Source organism: Marmota flaviventris, chromosome 14, assembly GCF_047511675.1.
Source record: "Marmota flaviventris isolate mMarFla1 chromosome 14, mMarFla1.hap1, whole genome shotgun sequence".
NCBI lineage: Eukaryota > Metazoa > Chordata > Mammalia > Rodentia > Sciuridae > Marmota > Marmota flaviventris.
Window position 1 is genome coordinate 96,288,754 of NC_092511.1, and position 22,760 is coordinate 96,311,513.

Below are 22,760 nucleotides of genomic sequence, written 5' to 3' on the forward strand. Positions count from 1 at the left end.
CCTTTATGCTCTCCAGTCTTTCTTGTAACCTTCATGAAAGTGCCCTTTTAAAAGTACACATGCTATAACAGAATGCTATTTAAAAATCTTTAAAGTGTTTTCTGGGGCTTTTGGACACAAATATTCATGTTGATTCCAATACATTATTCTCTAGCTATAATCTCATGTCACCCAAGATAGGGTGTCCTGGATAATATGGATGCCCATAAGTGAATCCATTAGAGCTCTATGAAAAGAACTTTAATAGTTGTGGGCATTTAACATGGAAAAACTTGGAAGACTTAGAAAATCCAAGGATTCCAGGAGGAAATACTTGTCCCACATTATAACTTTCTCGCTGCGTTCTAGAGTTACAGAAGCTGTTACACACATAAACGGGGATGAGCCTGAGATCTTCTGGGAAATTAGAAACACGGCAGGACCATGTCTACTGAGATGTAAGTCAGCACATGGAAGAACCATCTATCCCTTCTCATAGGCTAGTAACAGGGCTCTCAAAATGGACTTTTATTAGATATTGTCAGGACTCAAAGTTTTCAATTACTCCCACTTTGATACTGTAATAAGCCACAGGGGATGTCTGTTATCCAACTTGCTTTCTGCTGAGTAGAATAACTAAATAGAAGCTGTCAGTGTCTGTAAACCACTCTTGCTCAAGAAAGCAGTCCCGAGAGCATTCTGGAACAAACCAATCCTGAAACAACAACAAAAAAAACCTTTTCCACTAAACTCTCCTGACATTCACGGACTCTGCAAGGGAAATAGTATTTAATTAAGCTTCTGTCATTGCCAACAAGTTTGAACTGTACCACTGAGATAGTTTTCGTTTTAATATTGAAATAATAGCATGTTTAATTAAGGTATTCCAAAATGTTTCTATTGTACTATCTTCATACTAAAATAAGAATAATAATAATCATGTATCAGAGACACAAGTTGAGATTTAAAAACCTGAATATAGCTACCACATGGGGGTGAAAATTTCCCCTAATTGCATTTCCATCTGAAAATTTTCTTTCCTTGCTGTTAAAAAGCCATGCTTTCACACAATTTTATTTAATAATATGGCTTTGTCATGCTGTTGACATCAAACATACTGGTGAAAACAAGGATCGGATTTTTAAATGTCTGTCAGTACAAAGAATCAGTGAAAATTTAGAGTACATCACTGTCAAGTTTCCAACAGCTGATATAAACCTGCAAGAAATCTGTATAAAAGAGAGAGGCATGCGTCCCCCCACAGCCCGGGCTGGTGGCGCCACAGTCCTGTCCAGTTTGGAAGGAACAAGTCTGTCCCCTGGCTTCTCCTGCCAGGTTGTACCAATTGTCACATGAGCCACCTGCTATCCAAGAGCTGTGGGGTGGACCTGCAGGCCTGGAGGCACAAGGTTGAAAAGCTAAAGCTGAGGAATGTCCTCCCCCTGCCTCTACAGCCTGGTGATTCTGTGTGGACTTGCCAGTGATGTTGTCTGAGTGAAACCAAGCCTTGCAGGGAACCAAAAGGCCTGTCTGTGGTGCTCTCAGGGGTTGGGCATTTCCTTGGACTGCTCAGGATGGATGATTTATGGTTTTAGAAATTGTCCTGATACGCAGAGTGCAAAGCATTCAGTGGACAATGCAAAGAGGAGATGGGGGACACAAAGGTTGGAAACTTGTGAACCTGATCAGATACACGGGGGATTTTTTGCTGCCAAGATAAAATATCTGAGTGATATTTCAGGCATTCATCATAAAATCCAGGAAACTTAAGGATGAATACATATATAAGTGACACGCTAGGTACTAGACCTCAATTTGGATATTTCTAGATAGAAACCATTTCATTACCCACCCTGATAAAGGGTACCACTGGCATAAGAAAAGGCCAGCCTTTTTTGGAGGTATCATACCCATGGTTATACATCTGTTTTCTTTTTATATATTCTTTTTTTTGCATCTTTCTCGAGTATTTTTTTTTAAATTCCATTTCTATATTCAAAGCAGTAATAAATACTCAATGGCTTTAGAAAGAGAAGAATTCTCAGGGTCACCACTAAATTACAGTTTAAAGACTCAATACTACATTGTCTAAAATCTAGTTTCAAGTATTCTTTTGTGACTTCGAGGACAACAGTAGTACCTTATTGCACATTGATTCCCAAGAGTCACTTTTAAGAGTGTGCATTGATGGGTTTGGGTGCAGGGCAGTGCACAGCCTGGAAACCTGGCAGGACCACCTTGCCCTTGTGATGCAAATCAGCCTGGGTGCCCATGTTCAGGCGCTGCACCAGGAGTTTCTCGTACAGCAGCGGGTGGTAGGCTCCCAGGGTGCAGGCTGCATCGTAGTACAGCTCATGGTAGTGGCAAAGCTCCGTCTGCCGGACAGATGGGATATATTCGTACACGTGTACTTCTCTGCACATGGACATCATGATGAGGATTCCTGACATGGAAAGAAAATTAGAACTCAGTGAAGAACTAAGTAAAAGAGACCATTTTGCGGGGAGTGGTAATGACTGATGTGGCTGACTGGCAAGAAACATCTGCTCTGCACTTGCTCTCTTTACACCTGCAGTGCTACAACTTCCATTAAATGGAATACATGTAGCCCATGGTGTGCTGAGGCATATGAAGATGGAACCCTGAAGTTGGGTATGGTGGTGCCCACCTGTAATCCCAGATACTCAGGAAGCCAAGGCAGGAAGATTGCAAGTTTGGAGTCAGCCTACACACTTAGTGAGACCCTGTATCAAAATAAAAACTAAAAAAAGGACTAGGGATGTAGCTCAGTGGTAAAGCACTGGTGTGCCGTGCATGAGACCCTGAGTTCCAAAAAACAAACAGAAATTTAAAAAACCTTCTAAGTTACTGATCATTTCCTCTCTGTTTCCTCCCAGGACTCTCAGTTTCCTTTCTTATTTCACAGAAAATCTACTTTTCAGCTGCAAATCTTCTGTTGGGCCAGCCCCAAGCTACTGTGATTGAGGTAGGGTCAATTGAGAGCAAGAAATTGGTGCTTGCTGGATACCTGATATATGGGCACCAACACATACAAAACTCTCCCTCCTACTTGGAAATGATAATCTATGATTTTTTTCTCCCTTGTGTAAAATCATCTATGAAGAGTTGACAAGGTGAATGAGGAAGCTCATCTGCCCAGGGACATTGAATTCTCCCTTTATCCCTAGTCTGATGTACATACTCTCTGGAAGTGGAGTGTTCCCAGGTCCATGTTTATGGAGCTGGATAGCTTTGATGCTTTCTAATTGGGACTATATTTTACCACAAGACTGGCTGTTCTCCTTCACCTGGGCATGCATATACTGTGCTGGCTGCATCCAGGGAACCACTAAGGGAGTGCTCTTCCTATCACAAGCATCATTGATTGATATACATGCAGCCCTTCAGTGTTTCAGAGGAATTCTACATTGGCAGACTCAACCAAAAATATTCTAGAAAAACATGCACCTGTATTGAACATGCACAAGCCTTTAATCTCACCATTATTCCCTAAACAATATAGTATAAGAACTACTTATTTGGCACTTACATTTCATTAGGTATTTTAAGTATTCTAGAGATGACTAAAAGCATACAGGAGCATGTGCCTAGATCATATGCAAATGCTGTGTCATTGTGTGTAGGTATTTGAGCATCCATCAACTGTGGTGTAAGGGAGATTCTGGAACCAATTCCCCACAGACACTTAGGGATGACTGTATTTATTACATTTTCCCTGCACAATGTCATGAGGTGGCTTCAAGGACATTTTTTTGCACAAAGGCATCTTATAAACTGGGAATAGAATCATACCCAGAAACCACAGGTATCTGTTACCTGGATGTTTCTATGAGCCACTAACATAACTGCATCTATGTGGACTACAGTCACTTTTGTGTCAGTTGTGATCTTTGCATCACTGGTTCTTAAACTGGCTGGCTCCCAAAGACAATGTCATACTTAGAAAAATACATTAATCATGCAGTTGGCCCTCCTCCTAAAGTAGTAGTGTTCAAATTTGAGAATGAAAAAGAATGGCTTGGGCAGCTCGTTAAAATGCAGTTGCTGGGATTTATCCTCATCCCCAAAATGTGGGTTCCATTGTTTGTGTTGGGATATAGGAATCTGATTTTTTAAAAAAATTCCTAAATTATATATAGTGAAGGGCCATTCAGAAAAAAATTTCAATCCATCACAGATGAATACATTTGTAAATTATAATACAGATGAATTACCTAGAAAAATGATCACTTATTTGGATGCCATGGCTAGGCTGAGTTGCTATAAGTTTCTAAAGACTTTCAATTTCTACATTAATGTAGTTGCATTCCAATAACACACATTTCTGGACTATGTTTGTCTTCCAACCAAGCTTTGAGGATCAGGCTGGTACAACAAACATAATCTTTGAAAAATGGGATCTCTGAGCTACCAAAGGTAGTGAGACATCCTGCATGTGGACAGCTAATTTAGAAGTGAACTGCTACCCAAATCCCAGTCAGAAGAATCTTTGATAGTTTCTCAAGATGGCCTTGTTCTTGTCTTGGTCTCAAAGTTACTGGATACTAGAATTTTATTTTAAAAAGTTTTCTAGAGAAAATTATTATTCTTGTTGCTAGCTAATTGCTACATTTCAAATCACATATCCCATAAGACTAGAATAAAAGTTATGTTTTCGATATAATAAGTGCACACATGATTTTCTTTTATAAATACTTCATATCTTAAAATAACTTCAAGAGCTTCAGAAATGGAAGAATTTTTCAGTTTGTTCACAATCTGTCCAAACTGAAAGTCAACAGAGGTTAAGAAAGTGTCCTGAGTTATCTGCATAATTCTTCCTGAGTTTTACCTATCTGGTGGTGACTTTGCAACAATGCTTTCCCATTTCACTTTGTATTTCCATATGAACTTGTGGCTTTGTGTTATTCTGAACCTCAGCTGAGAGCATCCTAAAATTTCATTAATAGTAGAATCTTCCCAAAGTCTTTAAATGGCAGTCAACAGTAGTATACTGGATACTGGAATTGGTATGAAAGCACCTTCAAAAGGAAGTTAAAAAACCATTTTGCAACTCATTGGATACAGATGAAAGGTGGAGAAAGAGAATTATGGTTCCAAAGGGGAAGATACTTTTTAACATTTAAAAATTTTCCATCATCATGGTTAGTTCATTTGGTATATGCATAATTGGCTTTTTATTTTTCTTAAGGATGCTATTAATATATAAATTTTCATTTAGATTCAGATTCTGTCATTTAATAAATACTGAAAATAATTATTAGATGTGGTTAAATCTATACATCAGTTTTCCTAAGAGCTGTTAATTATGCATAGCAATACATAAAAACCTGAAGAATAAATTTCTTGAAACTTTACTAAGTTTCTACTGAAGAAACTTACTAGATGTAAATGTCTGGAAGTGTGTAATAGTGCTTACATGGTTCAGAGAATGAGTGCTAAGGAACAGGTGGGGAGGGGATACTGCAGGCAGACAGGACTGAATTGGCGAAGAGCGGAGCATTCAAGAGTTATTGGAGTCATCTTCAATTAACTTCAACATTTATCAAGCTAGGCACAGTGCAAATCATTGGGAATTTAGAGAAACTTTCTTTTAAAATATTAAACTAAAGAACTCATCTTTAAATTAAAGATAGGGGCCAGCCTATAACCAGTCTTAGGATATCTGGAGAAAGTATTCTACTTGTCATGCTGAGAAAAACGTTTGATTACTACCATCAGCATCTCTTGGGAAGTGCTAGAATGCTGAGCCTCATCATCCACAAATGACATAAATACCAATAGCACATGGCTTTCAAATGTTCTTTAAATCACCACTGATAACGTACTGTGTGGGGAGTCCCCCAAACATCCCTCAGTTTGATGATCTGCCGGGAAGACCCACAGCATCCGGCACACAGCCGTACTTGTGACTATGTTTCATCTGGACAAAGTCAGCAAAGGTAAAGGTGCATGGCAGGAAGCCAGGGGGGACTAGGTGCAAGCTTCCAGAACCCTCTTCCCAGGGAGATCACACAGGATGGACTCAATTCTTCCAACAGTGAGCTGTGACATCTACTCCTCGCCCCTCTTGAGTTCATCTGTGCAAATCCTAATCCTTTATGTGAATTAGGAGGCAGGGCCTCTGGAGGTAATTAGATCATGAAAGTGGGGTCCTCCTGAACAGAATTAATGTTCTTATAAGAAGAGACATCAGAGAGGATCTCTTCCTATGATGCCACGTGAGGACACAGCAAGAAGGCAGCCCAGTCTACCGAATAAGAAGAGGTTACCCACACCAACTAACCAAACAAGGTTGCCCACACCAGCAACCAAATTGGTTCGTACCTTGATCTTGGACTTCCTGGTCTCCAGAACCATGAGAAGAGAAATTTCTATTGTTTATGACACACAGTCTTTGTTATTTCTATTACAGCACCCCCAAATGACTCAAACATCAATACATGAAATATGGCCAACCAGGGAAGCTTGTCAGAGATTTGGTATACAGAGTTTTTATTGGGAGCTTGTCATACAAGCAATCTCAGCCTGGCACAGAACAAGATTTCAGTCTCTTAGAAGGAAAGTAAGTGTCTAGTATAACCCATTTTCTTGCATGTAACAGGCATGGAGAACTACTTTCACCAGTTAGAGGGGTAGGGAAGTTTTCTGAATGCCTAGTTCCTAGATGCCAGCCAAGGGTTAAACTTACAAGCAGGTCTTTCTAAGGATAAGCAGCCAAGTCTGCCAGGTTAATTTTTTTTTTCTGCACTGATACCATATATGCCTAAATTCAAAATATCACATTACTTCATAATCACTTCCCCATGCTAGACTGACATGGGGAATTCACATCTGGTTAGGCTAAAAATGTTATTGACTTCTTTTTTCATTTCCTCTTTAATATTGGCTCAGGATTATCTAAAATGCAAGACGAATACAAATCACCACATACCATGCAATTCAGTAAAAAATAACTCTAAAAATCACTTAAGAGATTTTATGTTAAATAATGTTTACCAACTACCAAAAATTAACTGCTGTTATCACTAACAAAAGTTTTACTGCTTTCAACATGGAATTGGACTTTTTGAAAGGCAAATGAACAACTTAAATACTTTTTAGTGTATTTTTTTCAAGCCAGTCAAATAGGCACTCAGCCACCTATTTAAGATCTTTAAGCAGAATTCAACTAATATTAAGTTCTTTATATGGCCAATTTTTACAGATGAGCCCATACAAGGGATTCATTTGAAGAAAAAAATATTGTATTTTCTAGGCAATCATGGCTCAAGAGGCATTCATTTGCCAAACTGTGTTTTTAAATATTGTATCATGCAACATAATTATCAAAACAACTAAAATGCTTTTCAACTGTTCTTAATAAAATGTCATGTTGTATAATTTCAGCACAATAATCAAATGGACACTCATTTATTTGCTCTAAAACCTGGATTAAAAAGCACTCTTGAACCCATGGTCAGATTATCACAAATTCTGAATGAATAAGATTCTCTGCAAATCTCTATTTGCAAATAGAGACATATTTTGTATTTTACCAGAATCTAGTACAATCATTGAGCTTAATTGTAATTACAGAAAAATTATGTTGATTTTTACTTGGCTGCATATTTAAAATAACATCCCAAATCATTAAGAATAATGGAATTTTCTCCTTGATGAAAATATTATTTCATCAAATAGCAAAATGAGCTATGTATATAAAAAGAACATATTTCAAGTAACAGGAGATAATATCATCTTAAATCAATTCTAATAAACAGTTGAACAAAATTAATATGTGAAGTAAACTGGGCATTTCTGAGAAAGACTGATGGTTCATTGCAAAACAGTTTTCTGAGTGAGTGGTAAAGGTGAGAGGCTAAGTACATTAAATGTGCCAGGTGATTGGAAATCTAGCAGATGTTTTGTGATTTCTCCATAGATTTGATCATGAAGTTAGAAACTATGAGAGCCACACTTAATATTCTTTCAATAAAATAAGTGACTTTATAAGTGACATTTCTAGAAAATATTTGTAATTAAAAGATGGTTTGAGAATTTGAACTTGATGCAGTAAAATAAAAATTTAAAAAGCATCCAGCTCATTAAAGGAAATAAAAATGCAAGAATAATACTGGAAGGCCAGTTTTTAGCTTGTTTATATTGTCTTATTTGATTCATTATTTACAGAAAAATGCATTGTTGTTCCTAATCAAACAAATTTGTGGTACATTTTACACAATCACACACAAAAAAGGACATTAAGTGGCTTATTACTTTGTGTTAACACTCTGAGTTTGGATGATATATTGGAAAATTAGATCCCAAAATGCAATATAAAATTGAAAAGAAAGGAAGTTATGACTTGTTGTTAAGCATATTATTCTTGTGTATATATTAAATAGCCCGAAATTATAGTGTTTGCCTCTGTGAATTTCAGAAATATTGCTTACAATATAATCAGTAGAGGCTGTCTTTGCAAAAGAGAGTGAGGGTGTTCATGTTTTCTATAATAAAAAATTGGCAACTGTACATTCTAAACAAGCTCCATGTCTATGTGTATGTTGCATGGGAAGCCAGGCTACAAGGCCTGTCTCGTGGTCCCCCCTGGTTTGCCTGGATACCTTGTGTATGTAGGTAGCAAATGTTAGCCAGGCTTTCTGACCCAAGGTGAGCTCACTCAGCTTCTATAAAATTATCTAATATTATGATGGCAAAAGAGAAGCCGTGGGATTCCAGGTAAATCATTCTTTACTCAGTTAGGCTGAAGCAGAATCAAAATGACTTCAACGCACCAAATAACATGGTAAAGATCTCTAGTAGGCAACTAGGGATGAAATAGAGAAATGCTCCTGATATGTGAACAAGTAGCTGCTAACTGTCTGAGGGTAAGGAACTTAAGTTGAAAAAATTACCATGCTTCAAAGAAACCAGTCCTCATCTAAATTACCTTGCTACATCCTTTTAATTTTCAAAATACTTGTGCAGCCCAGTAGGTGTATGAATCCCTTTAGAGAAGGGAACAGTACGTAGAATACATCTCCAATGCCATCTACTAGTTATTTCTTTCTGTGAATTTTGAGGACAGATACAGACTCTGATATAGAAATTCAACTAGTTAGTCATTAGGAAAGTGATTAGTCAGCACTTTGCCACAATCATCAAAATGCCATAATCTTTGCTCCAATATTAGTACTTCTAGGAATTTATTTTAAGGAACCAGCTTGAAGGAAAGAAAATTTTAGATGTCATATATATAATAAACTTACAAAGTATGTGTTAGTAGATGAATATAGTAATGACTCATCAACATAATTGTTTGATGATATGTCAACCAAAATATTCAACAACTAAAGAGAGGCATAAATTATGATATACCTATCTGATATAATTATATATCCTCTGTAATAGCAAAGAAAACCAGAGTCTATATTCACCTTGATTATAAGCCTTTAATGAGTATTCTGCTTGGAAATACAGTCTTATTTGACCCAGCATAAAGTTTTAGATAAGACACATCACAACCATAGTAAACAGTAAATATTAGTTATTGTGATCAGTCACATTAAAAACCCAAGGTTAAAAGGACTGTTAGTATGTTTGAGTTATAAGCCAATTAACTGGGGTTTAGAGATGGTAAGTATCTTTCTCAAGCTCAAACTGCTATTTGGGCCAAGATTTGATTCTTCAGAGTTCATAGTTTTAATCACAATGCACATGCCAAGTGATAGATTGAGGAGGGGCCATACTATTATACATGGAACCAGTTACGTGGAAGTTAAGAATTCAAGAGAAAGATCTCAACCTCTCACTCTCTGCTTTACTCATTTGCTCAACAAACATTTACTGTGTGTTTATTCTGTGGTGTTGCTTGCTGAGACAGGGTGAGGTCATCACACCAGTGTTAACATCTCAATGTGGTCAAGACTTGGAAGACATAATAAAAGAAAACCAAGATGGCAGTTCCAGGAAGTGTGTGGGGGTTATTTCGTATTTTAAAAAAAATGTTTAAACATGTAGTTAATAAACTTATTGTCTTGCCTTTTAGAAAGACTAGAAAGTTCTAGGAGATTCTTCAAAAAAGTTGCAAAGAGGGCTGGGGATCTAGCTCAGTCAGTACAGTGCTTGCCTAGCATGCACAAGGCCATGGGTTCAATCCCCAGCACCTCCAAAATAAATAAATAAATAAAATAAAAAATAAGTTCCAAAGAAAAGCTATTGAGCCAAGATAGTCGTTCTCTTCTCTAGGGTTTGGTTAGGGCTTGGACCAAAATCATTATATGGATTTTTTAAAAAAAATCTCTAAACCTTCCCAAACTTACATGTTAATGTAATGGGATTTCTTAAAAACTTAAGTCATATTTCACTTACCTTATTACTGAAGGTCAAAATGCATATGAAAAATTATTTTAAAATGTCTTGAAAAAATAATGATCAGTGATTAATGTGCAACATTTTGAGTTAGGTTTCCATGTTTAAGTTCAATGAATATTCATTTCTTAATAGTGATTTTTCAAAATATTTTGCAAGTTTGCTTAGCATTTATAGGGTCCCAATGTTTAAAAAAGTAGAAAACATGATTTTAAAATATTATTTTAGAAATTTGAAAGGACTAACTTAAGTGTACATTATAGATATTAAAAATTTAATGAGTATCTTATTAATATTAAAGTGAATGTATAAAGGGAGAATTCATTTGAAATAAATATAGATTTGTATTATGCAAAAATTTAATGGTTAACACAATTCTCTAATTCAGTTATTATTTTAAAAGCATACTAAATTGCATATAAGATTTGATAAATTCCTATGTATGTGAATTACAAACTTCTGAAATGCGATGTTTTACCAACAATAAATTTTGATGAAAAGGTATTTAGATTTTGCTTCCATCACATGATTAATGAGTTCTTCAAATCCTACAACTTTTGTTGTTTCTCTTGAAGCAGAAAAGGAAGCTTATAATAATTTTCAGATAACATAAGAATTTATTTAGTTGCAAACTAAGTATTTCTGTCCAAATTTGATTTCACTAAGAAATATGATTTTATTCCTCATTGGGAATGAAATATACATGTTCTGCAGCAGAGGAAAGACTTAACCCTGCCCTAAGGTACTGAGATAAATTCTGATACCCAAACATCCCCACTCCAACTAATGAAGAAACACGCAGACTGATAAACCCAGCAGAAGTTCCTTCTAAACTCTTTTTCTCTTCAACATTTATTGCTTCCTCTTTTCCCAGCAGAAACACACACACACACACACACACACACACACACACGTCCTAATCCAACAAGGCATAACCACATGATTTGCGAGCCATCAAGGAGACAGTTGGTAGTGGGCTAGGTAGGGTTTGCTAAGGAAGGTGTAAAAACAATGTTAGCCTTCTAGAATAGAAGATATTGGATGAAATGTCTCACTAGTCAATTCAGGCTACTCTAAAATTGAGTGACAGAGGCTGAGGAGACCAAGATCAAAGTATTAGTAGATTCAGTGTCTAATGAGGGCTTTGCTTCCTGGTTCAATGATGGCTCTTTTTGGTGCAACTGCACATGGTGGCAGAGGTTAATGAACCTTTGGGAGCCTCTTGTATGAGGGCATTAATTCCAACCATGATGGCTAAACCTTCCTAACCTAATCACTCCAAAAGACCCAACCTGGTACCTCCATCACTTTGGGGGGTTGTTATGGCTTGAGTATGAAGGGCTCCCTGAAAAACTCATGTGTTGTAAACATGATATCCAATGTAGCAATGTTCAGAGGTGAAATGATCAGATTGTGAAAGCTGTGACCTCATCAGTGGATTAGTCCAATTGATGGATTAATAATTTGAATGGACAAATTTGGTAACTGCAGGCAGGTGGGGCATGGCTGGAGTAAGTCGCTCACTGGGGCATGCCCTTGGGAATATTTTGTCCCTGGCTCTTCACTCTTTCCTCTGCCATAGCCGAGGTGTTTTTCTCCATTGTCCCCTTCTGCCATTATGTTCTGCCTCACCCAGGCACAGAGCAATGGAGTAGGCCAACCATGGACCGAGCCTGAAAGAAACTTTTCTTATTCTAGATTGTTCTTGTCTGGTATTTGGAAAGTGATAAAAACTGACTCAAATAGAAGGTGAGGATTTTGCCATATGAATTTAGAGAGGATGTAAACATTTAGTTCATTGCACCAAATCATCCCACCAAATGTTATGGAGAGGAGGATGGTTTTCTGAAATCAATGGGAGTAGGTTTCCTAACTTATACCCCATTAATCAGTATTCCCAATAAAATGGGATATAGAAACAAACAGAAGTTCACTTTTAAAAATGACATTTACAAGCAGCTATTATGTATGTCATTTCACAATAATTTTTAAGAACATAAAATCTGTTTATTAGTAATGGCAGTAAATTTTATAGCTATGTCTTCAAAAGAAATGAAATGTATAATTGCATTTGTAGTTAAAAATCTGGAATGTAGGGTTTAATACTACACAATTTCAAAGACAAAGATCATTGTTATATTTTTAATAATACTGTCTTAATAATAACATTGTTAATAATATAATAATAAATATATAATAATAATATAATTTTTAATAACATTGTTTTAACTAAACACACAAAAAAATAATCACTCCACTTGTATTTCAACATTGTAACAAAGACGTGATCAGTCTGAGTAAGTGATGAGCAGGAATCCTGAGTCCTCTCACTGAGGCCACTGTATATCACTTTGTTGGGACATATACCAGTATATCTACCTATTGACTAGATTTCTAGTGTTCTGAGATTTTTAAAAAGCTAAAAGCGTTGTTTCCAAAGTGTGGTCTTAGGACTAGCATCATCACCAGTTGAAAACTTGTTGGAAATGAAAATTCTCACCACCTCCACCTACTCAGAATCACTGAGTAATTTGGTTTAAAAAGCTGTCATAGACACCCTCAAAACTGGCTCTGAATGGTTTCTGCCTGCTAATCATGCCTCCATGTAGTTTCCTTCCCACAAGGGAGCTGACTTATTTAATGAATAACATATAGCAAATCTGATAGTTTATGGCATCATCAAAACCCTGTTACTTCCTCTTTGCTCTTTTTCTCAGATTTCCTGCTCTTGGGAAGCCAGCACCATGTTATAAGGGTGCCCAAGCAGCCTGGTGGAGCAAGGAACTGAGGCCTCCAGTCAACAGCCATACCAACAAACCACGTTGGAAGCACAGATCATCCAGCCTGGTGCAGAGGGCTCAATTGTAACCTCATGAGACTCTGCAAGCCAGAATCATCCAGTCAGTCAGCTCCTGGATTCCTGACCCACAGAAACTCTGTAAAGGTGATGCCTGCTTATTGTTTTTAGTAGCTAAGTTTTGCTTTGCAGTGAAAAGCATATACTTCATGGGCAACTGTGATGCATGATAACCTTTGAGAACCACGGCGCTAGAACATGCATTCATGGATGGTTAGATCCACAGGTGTGGAACCCACGGATGAGGAGGGCCAACTGTACTTACTTTGCTTTGTTTTTCAACTACTTGCCACACTGAGAATAAAAACACAGTGATGGCCAGAGTAGATACTGTTAGGGTCTGTAAACAAGTCAAGATGGAGCCTGGCATTTTGCCAGGGGGAGTGGTTTGTGAGGTGGCACCAGCAAGCCATTAAGTGTGGAGATTCCTTATTGGTTGACTGCTGTATCTAGTTTATGTTAATTAAGATGAGCTGTGTGGAATGTATATATACCCCTCCTGTCCTACAATAAACGGCTCCCACTCCTGCTGTATCAATCTACACAAGTTGCTCGTCAACCCCCAGCTATTTTGCCCAGCCAGCTGGGCTGCGGCAAGATACTGCCCAGCCCTTTTCACATCCTGCTCCTTTCAATGCTTTTGCCACAGTTTGTAATTACCTTTCATTTATGCACACATACCTGTGCATCATAGTCCTCACCTCCTCCACTTCACTGCATGTTCCAAGTGGGCAGGACCTTTGCTTGGTACACAGGAGATGCTCAATTAGTATCCACTTGGTGGATGACTCCTTTCTCGCTGAATTGAGCCTCTTGAACAGTACCAATCACACAACATTTAAGGGGCATCTCTCTGGGAACCTAACTTCCCTATTGAATCCATTTCCATAAAAAGAAATGTCTTTCATGTTCAAAATAGCCAACTTTTAGAGTTCCTTTATTTCACATACAGAGATCCCTAAAAGCATATAAGAAAACGTAGGCGATAGGTTTGGAAATATAAGTCACCAAATCAGAGACAATTTTTCACACCTGAATGAACATGTCAGTGAAGAAAGTAATTCTCACAGCTTGATCTGGAGCAAAGACCTATGTGGGTGGGTCCAGCAGGAGGTGAGGGATGCTGCCAAGCTGTTCTGTGAATAAGGACCCACCCTGGCCTGGCGACCTGTGTACCAAGGGCACAATGTTGGACTGTGCAAACATTCTAATCCCTCCTAATAGCTCTACCATAGGTTCTTTTGTTTAGGAGCGGATGTTAGAGGTGAGAGTGCTTGGATATGATGACTACTGAGACAACAGGTCAATACTTTTCAACATGACCTTCAAACGTGAAGAGGCATTTGGAAAATACTTTTTGATTAAAAAAAAAACAAAACTCATTGATCTTTTTAGAAGTTGTTATGGCAGACAGATTGAGATGTGGGTGACATCATTCTACTGCTATTGAAAATGTCAGATAAATGATAAAACAGACTGTGGCTCTCAGCCTGATTCTGATCAAGACCAAAGAGGAGAACAAAGACTACAACAGCATCAGGGAACTTACTCAGAGGGTGCTGTCAAAGCTCACCCGGGCTGCCTCTACTGCTCATCCTTAGTAAGAGTTCTCAACAACCATGGCGAAGCTCAAGAGGAGGAGGGGAATTTAACAAAGTCAGACTATGGCTTCTATTGTATCTTCAGTCCCGCCCATATAACACAGCCTGCTGAGTGGGAACTTATCAACTTGCTGTTTTTCTTTCATTGGTAAAACATAACAGTGCTGCCCTGCACAACTTTCTGTGACAATGGCAGAGTTCTCTATGCGCACCGTCTGATTTGCAAGCCACCAAGAACACGTGGTTGAGAACTGGAAATGGAGCTACTGGGGCTCAGAAACAACTTATCCTCTTGTCTAATTTGAATTAATTGAGATTTAAATAGTCACATGTGGCTATTAGCTGCTGTATTGGTTGAGGCAGTGCTAGAAAATAATAATGATTGTAAATTGTCAAGATACCTTATCTGTCTAAAGATTTTATTATTATTATTCCCATTCCTTGCCTGAGGATATCAAAGAACAAAAAATGAAGCAATTTGACCAAAGTCAGAAAGCTAGAGAGTGGCACAGAAGGACTGAAACTCACACTTAGGTATCCCTGACCTACAGTCTTGCAATGACATTGAATTGCAATTTCCTTTTCATGCAAAGGAAGCCTTAAAGGTAATCATGAGCCTTTGCAAGCTCCAGACTCTAGGTAAATAGCAATCAAAGGAAGCTGGTCCTATGTGGCATGATTTCCTTCAACAAAATGTGTGGGCAAGTACTTTTCTTGCCAATAACAACATAACTTTTGAAATTTTAAAACTACATGTCAATAATAATTATATCTGACAGTCTCCCCCCTTTGTCCTAATCAAACATTATTCACACGAATTCAAGATGACAATATGAAAAGAAGTCTTTATAAAACTTATGCCACATTCTATTATGCTGTCCAAGCATTACTCTCTCCTGTTTACCCTTTGCTGACAAACCAGATAATATTTTCTCTCCTAAATCAAAAGGATCCTATGAAACTACACAAAAGATAAAAAATTTGGAATTTCATGGGTGATTTGGAAACAAAGAGTTTCAAACATGGCTTTAAAGAAGGGGGGAAAATAAGACTTAAGGAAAATAATATGCAGTCCTATTATAAATTTTTCTTCTGGAGTCCTATGTAAAATATTTCACATTATTACAATAGTATAAATCCACTCCAAAACGTGCAAGCCTAAAAGCCTTGCTTCCAGACATATGTGTATCCTACATTCATAACCAAACAAGCATTATCTCCCTAAATCTCTCTTCTATTCATAGGGACCTTTGTGTAGCCCACCGGTGGATCAGCGAGGTAAATTCATTGAAAATTGGGATAGCAACAAAACCAATATCCTTTGGTTTTCCTGTAGTCTTCCTATCACTTTGGGGGTCTAAGATATGCCTTAATATTGACAACTTGGATAAAATCAAATAAGTAATTGGTGATAAGCTGAAACATAAAGAAATGGAACAAAACCACAAATTTTGAGGTCTAACACCTGGCTGAAAATATATAGGCTAAGTGTGATTATCTTGATATATATAAATCCATTCTTGGATTAGAGTTAGTGGACTCTCCTGTTAAGAGAACTCTATGTGATACTAAAACTAGTCTCATCAAAGCTCTTACCTACCAGTAACCTTAAAATACACCATACCGTCTTAGGGTCACAGATTCAGCTCCTCAGTCTGGCATCACATAAGCAACTGAATAGGGGTGAGTAGTGAATTAAAGAGACTCATAAATTCCTGGACATGTTTCTCTTGCTTCTCATCAAGGGGTAGGGTCTATGTTACTTCCCCATGAACTTGGTAAACTCTGAGATCGCTCTGATCAACTGAATAGCACGCATGACATCGTGCAAGTCTCCAGGCATTGCCTTTAAGAACATGACAACCTCTGTTTCCTGTCTTTTAGAACACTTTCCGTAGGATCTTGAGCTGCCATTTTAAGAATTCTAATTACCTTGGGACCTCCATGAAAGAGAATGCAGGCTCATGCTCAACAGTCCCAGTTGGGGTCTGGTTTTAGCTCTCCCTGCCAAGAGGCTAGACCTCCAAGTGCAACTATTCCATGAAGCATCGAGTACCAGGTAACTCCATCAACACTATGTGGAGCAGAAAAATCATCCAGGCTGGCCCAAGCTGATCCACAAAATCATGGGAGAAAATAAAGTATTTATTGCATTATACCTTGAAATTTTGGAGGTGTTTGTTTATATAGTAATAGATAACTGGAAAAGAGTATTTCTCATTTCCTTGGCTTAATCTCTAAATATACCTGTTAATTGCTTTACTATATAACCTGACTATGTTTATTAAATATGAGGTCCTGCCCAATTATTACAATTTTTAATATACACATACCAATGAAACCAGAAGATGGAGGGTTTGGCTGAATCTTCTCCTTGGTATTCTCCTGGATAATGTCCCAAAGCTGCCATATAAATTTAGGATGAAGTATGTAAAATGGTTGCGTTGGATTTCTCTGACGGTGTTGAATATATGGCGTGAATAGGTTGTAATCTGGCTTCTTGTACCACTAAGGAAAAGCACACATACACACACTCAATCAAGTACAGGGAACTACAGTGTAAAAAGGAGACAGAACAGCATGCAAGCAAGTGGAAGTAGATGCTGAGGGTCCAGGTTGGGATAGAAGGAGCATGGAGGACCGTGACTTATCATGGTTATAGACACTTCCTCAGGGACAAGTATGAAGCCAGACCAGGGTTCTAGCTCTGGCAGAGACGATGCTTTGCTTTTTAACAAAATGAGAGAAAAAAAGATAAATCAGAGGTTATGAGGCTTTTGCAAAGGGTCAGATGATAAACACCTGAAACTCTGTGGGTGGTCTCTGTGGCTACTACCAAGTGCTACCATGGTAACATTGATTAAGACAGGTGGTTGACAGATTTGGCCAGCCATAGTTCACTGATCTCTGTCATGAATAGTGTGTTTCAAACAACAAATTCTCCCAATTTTATCTTTAGTGACAAAGTGGACCATGGCCACCAGGGCCCGGGAGCAGGGCTGCAAAGACTGACTGGGATGGCGTGGCATGGGAACTCTTGGGGTGATGGAACTGTTCCCTTTCTTGATCATGATGGTGGTTACATGAGTGCATACATTTGTTAATATTCATGAGAATGTGCATTTGCACTTATTGTAGGTATACTGTATTAAAAAACCAGGAAGGTTGGATTAAAAAGGTCTTCAGAAGTGTGTCACCTGGCAGCTCAGGCCCCACAGCTACGGGCTGTGTTGCTTGGATTTTGGCATCCTCTCTGCCCACATCTGTCAGGTGGGACAGCGCTGTGCCCTGGGCTTGGATATTTCCCACAGAGAGAAAAAAAACAAGGGCAACAGACAGAAAGGCTGTCTTTTCACAAATAGCAGGAGAGCTGCCCGAGTTTAAAACTGGGAACCTCAAGCTGACAAAAAAATCTGAAAAGTTCCAAGCCCCATTTAATGTTTGATTTTCAGTGGAGGACATACAGGAGAATCAACCAGAGGGCTTTTGGAAAAAAAAAAAAATCAAGGCTATGTCCTCTACTTCTGGAAATTGGGGTTCTGATGGACAGATTTTGAAAATTTTTTCTGCAGGTGATTCTGATTCACACCTATTATTAAGATGTGGTGGCAATCAATATCCAGCCTCAGTCTCAAGATGGATGGTGACCCACACTCCTTCAGGAGGGAGCCATTCTGTCTTGGATAGCTTTTTTAGAATGTTACCTGTTAGAGCCCTCAATACCTGGCCTCCACATTCATCTTAATGAATTAAGTCCCAAGTTTTCAATTTTGTGAATATTTCAATGAAATTATATGGGTACATTAAAATAGGCTGGAAATCAGAAGATGATACTTATATTAATTAATATTAACTAACATTATTATACTATAATATAGTTAGTCTTCCCATTAGTGTTTTTATTATTCAATCACATTATTTATTATATAATTATATATTATATGCTACAGTTAAATTTTTATAGGTGTTGCACATCTAAATGATAACACAATGGGTTAAGGAAGTTGCAGGCTCTCTGGTCATGGCAAAAACAAGTTAAAGACATTTGCATAGTTGATAACATACCATGCTAGGCTAAACATTGTCCATCTTTTCCAACCCTCACTAAAAACTAAGCTCACTGGTTTTTCATTCAAAGCTCCATTAAAAGTTGCTAGCTGTTTGCTTAGGTAGATGATGATTTGCCAGAAGGTCCCAAATGCAGCCTGCTTATATTTTGATGACTAGTAATAAACTTGTTTCAGCTCTATTGCATAAAATTTAACAGGTTCAGAAGCAGAAGGCAAAGAGGAACACTCAAGGAAAACCTGGAACAGGCTCCATTTGAATAACAATGAGCTGTGGATGCACAAAATTTAGATTTTCTTGCCAACCACTTTTAATTTATTTCCAAAGGTCTTGCAACCACTCTGAGGGGGATGTCTTCCGGTCACATTAGAACCATTGTAAGTTTAATCAGCCCAACCTTTAGTATAGCTAGGAATTTCTGAGCATTTAGATATGCACATTTTTCTTCCATTCCTCTAGAATAAAAGCGATTTAGCATTTGATGGATAATGTTCAAGTGTACTACCATACCTGGGCATCAAAATGTGTGCACACATATGTGCTCAGTTAGGACCCATGATCAATTTCATTTTGTTGACGTGCAATTCTTGACCCCCTCCCATGATTTATCAGTCAGAGGCCCTGTCTGACCATGGGGGTCAGGGCATCAGGGAAACACTTACCAGGTTAAGATTTGCGGAATAAGGAGCTGGGTCCCAGGCCACCAAAATGACGTCTTTATACAAAGAACTGTCAATGAAGTTATGACTGGGGTTGGTCAGAATCTGCACGCACATAGGGGAAAAAAGTTCAGATGCAGCCAGTGTTTACTACTTCAAAAGCATATTTTTTAAAAAGAGCTCAAAATTTAAAAGAGGGATCCAGAGCAAGGATAAAATGGCTTTCTGTTTGCCTTTGGGAGAGGGAGAGAGGCATCCTTTGCACACTCAGGCATTTAAAGAATGTTTAGGGAAATGAGAGTTTTTTTTTTTTTTTAATATCAGTTTACATTTTTCAGCTCTGCACCATAGCTAGTGACCTGAGCTCTAGCCCCTGGAATACAGAACTCCCCAGCTAATTCAAGTGCCCTGACCCTCTCTATAATAGCCTCCACATGTAATTTCGACACAGTGTGGGTGTGAATGAGCTGAGTTATGAAGCAGCCTCCAAAGTGCCAGCCACAGTCCTCCCTCTGTGGCCCTATCTGGTTCCGGTTGAATTTGTCAATTTCAGCTGCCAATCATCTTTTTATAAAAACTATCATTCTGGGGGAAAATTCTGGGGTTTTTTTTCCCCTCAATTTTAAGAGGCAATTTTTTTTACCATTATTAAAATGCACTTTTTCATATTTTAATGTGTCTGAGGTTAGGATTATCTTACAGGCAGCAAGTATTTTAATTTGGTCGGATTTATCTCTTCTTCTCTGAGGAGTTGTTATTAAACGAGTTGTGGATCTTACAGCCAATGATATCTCTGAATTAAGGAAATATGGTAATTGTTTCTTACCTCGCTGCAGGCTGCCTGGTGCAGTGAACTGTACAAAGAGCTAATGGTTTGTTCTGCAAGCAATTTTCCATAAATCACTTATCACCTCATATTTTTTTCTACATATTTTTTGAAACTCTAAAAATTCTTGTAGTTTGTTCTGAGAGTAATTTTGCCATAAATTTGGAAGACATTCTTATTAAGAACATGAAGAAAAGAGGTATTTTCATTTTCCATTAAACAACTCATTTTCAGCTTTTAAATTTTCAAATAACAAACTCAAGTTTCAAAGATATAATAGAGACCCTCAGATTTTGTGCCTTTGTTTTTCTCCATGACCTTCATTGCCATGATTTCTTTTAAGCTGAGTTGCCTTTTCTCAGCTCACAAAATGGAACATGGTAAGTCTATGATTATAAAAAATTCTATTTCTGTACCTATTCTGATTTGTCCTTTGATCTTACTTATTTCTTTCTATTCATAATTCACATCTAAATTCTTGTTTCTCTGCCTTTTTCATCATTAATTTTTATAATTACAAGACCCACAAAAATAAGCAAGTATCATGGTTATGGACAACGAGATCATTTCTGTTCACTCATCCAGTTAACTTATTTACCTACAGAAGGTACCCCTGTGAAAAACTCCATCCATCTTACCTGGGAGTTAATGATGCGCACAGTGGTTTTATTTCCAACATCTCTCTCATAACCACGTGTCGGAGCAGAATTAAATCTCAAAACTGCATCATGAGAATCTAAGGGTACATAAATAACAAGCTTACTTTTTCTTTCTATAGAATACATTATCTAAAAAAAAAAGAATACATTTTCTAGGGAAAAATATTTAAATAAATCTTTCAATACCTGAAACTAATCAGACACCACCAGTAAAATTAACATATCCATACACATATTTTTCAGATAATTTACTGCTGATTTATGATGTCATCTTGGCTAGGGAGATCAACATGGAAATATACATGCTGTCACACACTGCATTATGGCATGTGAGTCAATAATGGATCATGTATAAAACAGAGGTCCCATGCAGATTAGGTTGCCTGGTGACATTTGTAACTATCTTAGTTTATGTAAGTATATTCTATGATGTTCACACAATGTTGAAATTGCCTAATGAAGCATTTTTTCTGAGTGTATCCCCGTTAAGCGACATGTGACACGTTAAGTGACATGTTTGTATGTGTGTGTGTGTGTGTGTGTGTATACTCAATTACAGGTGATCCTGTTATATTTAATGCTTGTTTTCTTTTCATATTCTTTACAAGTGACGCACTTTATGCAGCCATTCCCCCAAAGGTTCCAAGCCATTTGGAAGGTGGATCTACAGGAGCAGGTAAAGATGTTAGCTTCAAAGGCACGGGCTGCTCAGGGTCTGCTGGTCTGGGCTTCTTACTACCTGTGGAACCCTGAAGTTGGTTATGGTGATAAAGAACTGCATCTAATGCTACTGCCTTCACAAAGATCAAGTGCACCTCTCCCAGGGTGAAAGCCACAGCATCCAATTCCACCTTGCTACCTTTTGGTAAAGGTTTCTGCTTAAAAGAAAACCAACCCTGATTTCCATGCAGCCTTCCATACTGGAAGTCAAGAAGACCCATGTGAGAGCAACCTGAGTCTTCTGTGTTCTCAAAGCCATGGCTTGACTGACTGTGCAGCCCTGGAAAGACCACCAATGTCACCACCGGCCAGCCTCCTTATTCTCTGAAATGGTACACTGTGGACCACCATGCTTGCCCTTAAACATCAGTCTCCATCACCCTTCATTCAACCTGGCAGGCAGACTCTCTGTTAAGTTCTCTGAATTTGGGGCAAAGAGTTGCTGGATGAAAATAAGGCTCCCAAATCACGGAGGCTGAGAGGGAGGCACAGAGGAAGAGGGGAGGACAGAGGGGCTCATCAAACTAAGGGTGGAAATGGGGAATGCCCCTCAGTTAAGGCAGGCTATGGACACATGCATCTCTAAAAATTCTCCAAAACCAGAGCATGTGAGCAATAATGGAATTTCTGAGGGCTGCTTTAGCTTCAACCCTCCCATGCAATTTCCAAGTTTAGCTTGCAGCAATGACATTGCCTGTTTGTGAGGGTGAGAGGTGGGATCATGTATTTCTGTATGTTCAAGTGCCTTGTGGACACGAGGGCACGGCATTTACTGTGACTACACCCCACCCAGAAATGGAGGCAGCTGGCCTCCTTTGCTTGGATTATGCTCTACTCTTCTTGGACATGTTCCTCTTCCTTGAAGAGCAGAAACTACCAGAGATGCTCCCATTAAAAGAAGGCTATAATAGGTGCCTTTATTAGCAAGTCCTGAATGCGAAAGAATTGGGATTCCAGTTTTGAGTACCAAGATTACAACAGGGAATGCATAAAGCACACCTGGTTATGCCATTTTAA

The 22,760-nt window shown here is 38.2% G+C and overlaps 1 protein-coding gene across 1 annotated transcript in view; it reads right to left on the reverse strand.

Annotated features, from left to right (window-relative positions):
* Positions 1-2,150: 2,150 nt before the first annotated feature.
* Positions 2,151-22,760, reverse strand: part of St6gal2 (ST6 beta-galactoside alpha-2,6-sialyltransferase 2) — a 29,110-nt gene continuing 8,500 nt past the window's right edge. Inside the window, exons 2-5 of the mRNA XM_027948924.2 lie at positions 21,003-21,100; positions 19,542-19,643; positions 17,145-17,319; positions 2,151-2,422 (exon numbers count right to left, since the gene is read on the reverse strand). Of these exons, the coding sequence (XP_027804725.2) occupies positions 2,151-2,422; positions 17,145-17,319; positions 19,542-19,643; positions 21,003-21,100 (647 nt within the window). The remainder of the gene's footprint in view (positions 2,423-17,144; positions 17,320-19,541; positions 19,644-21,002; positions 21,101-22,760) is intronic.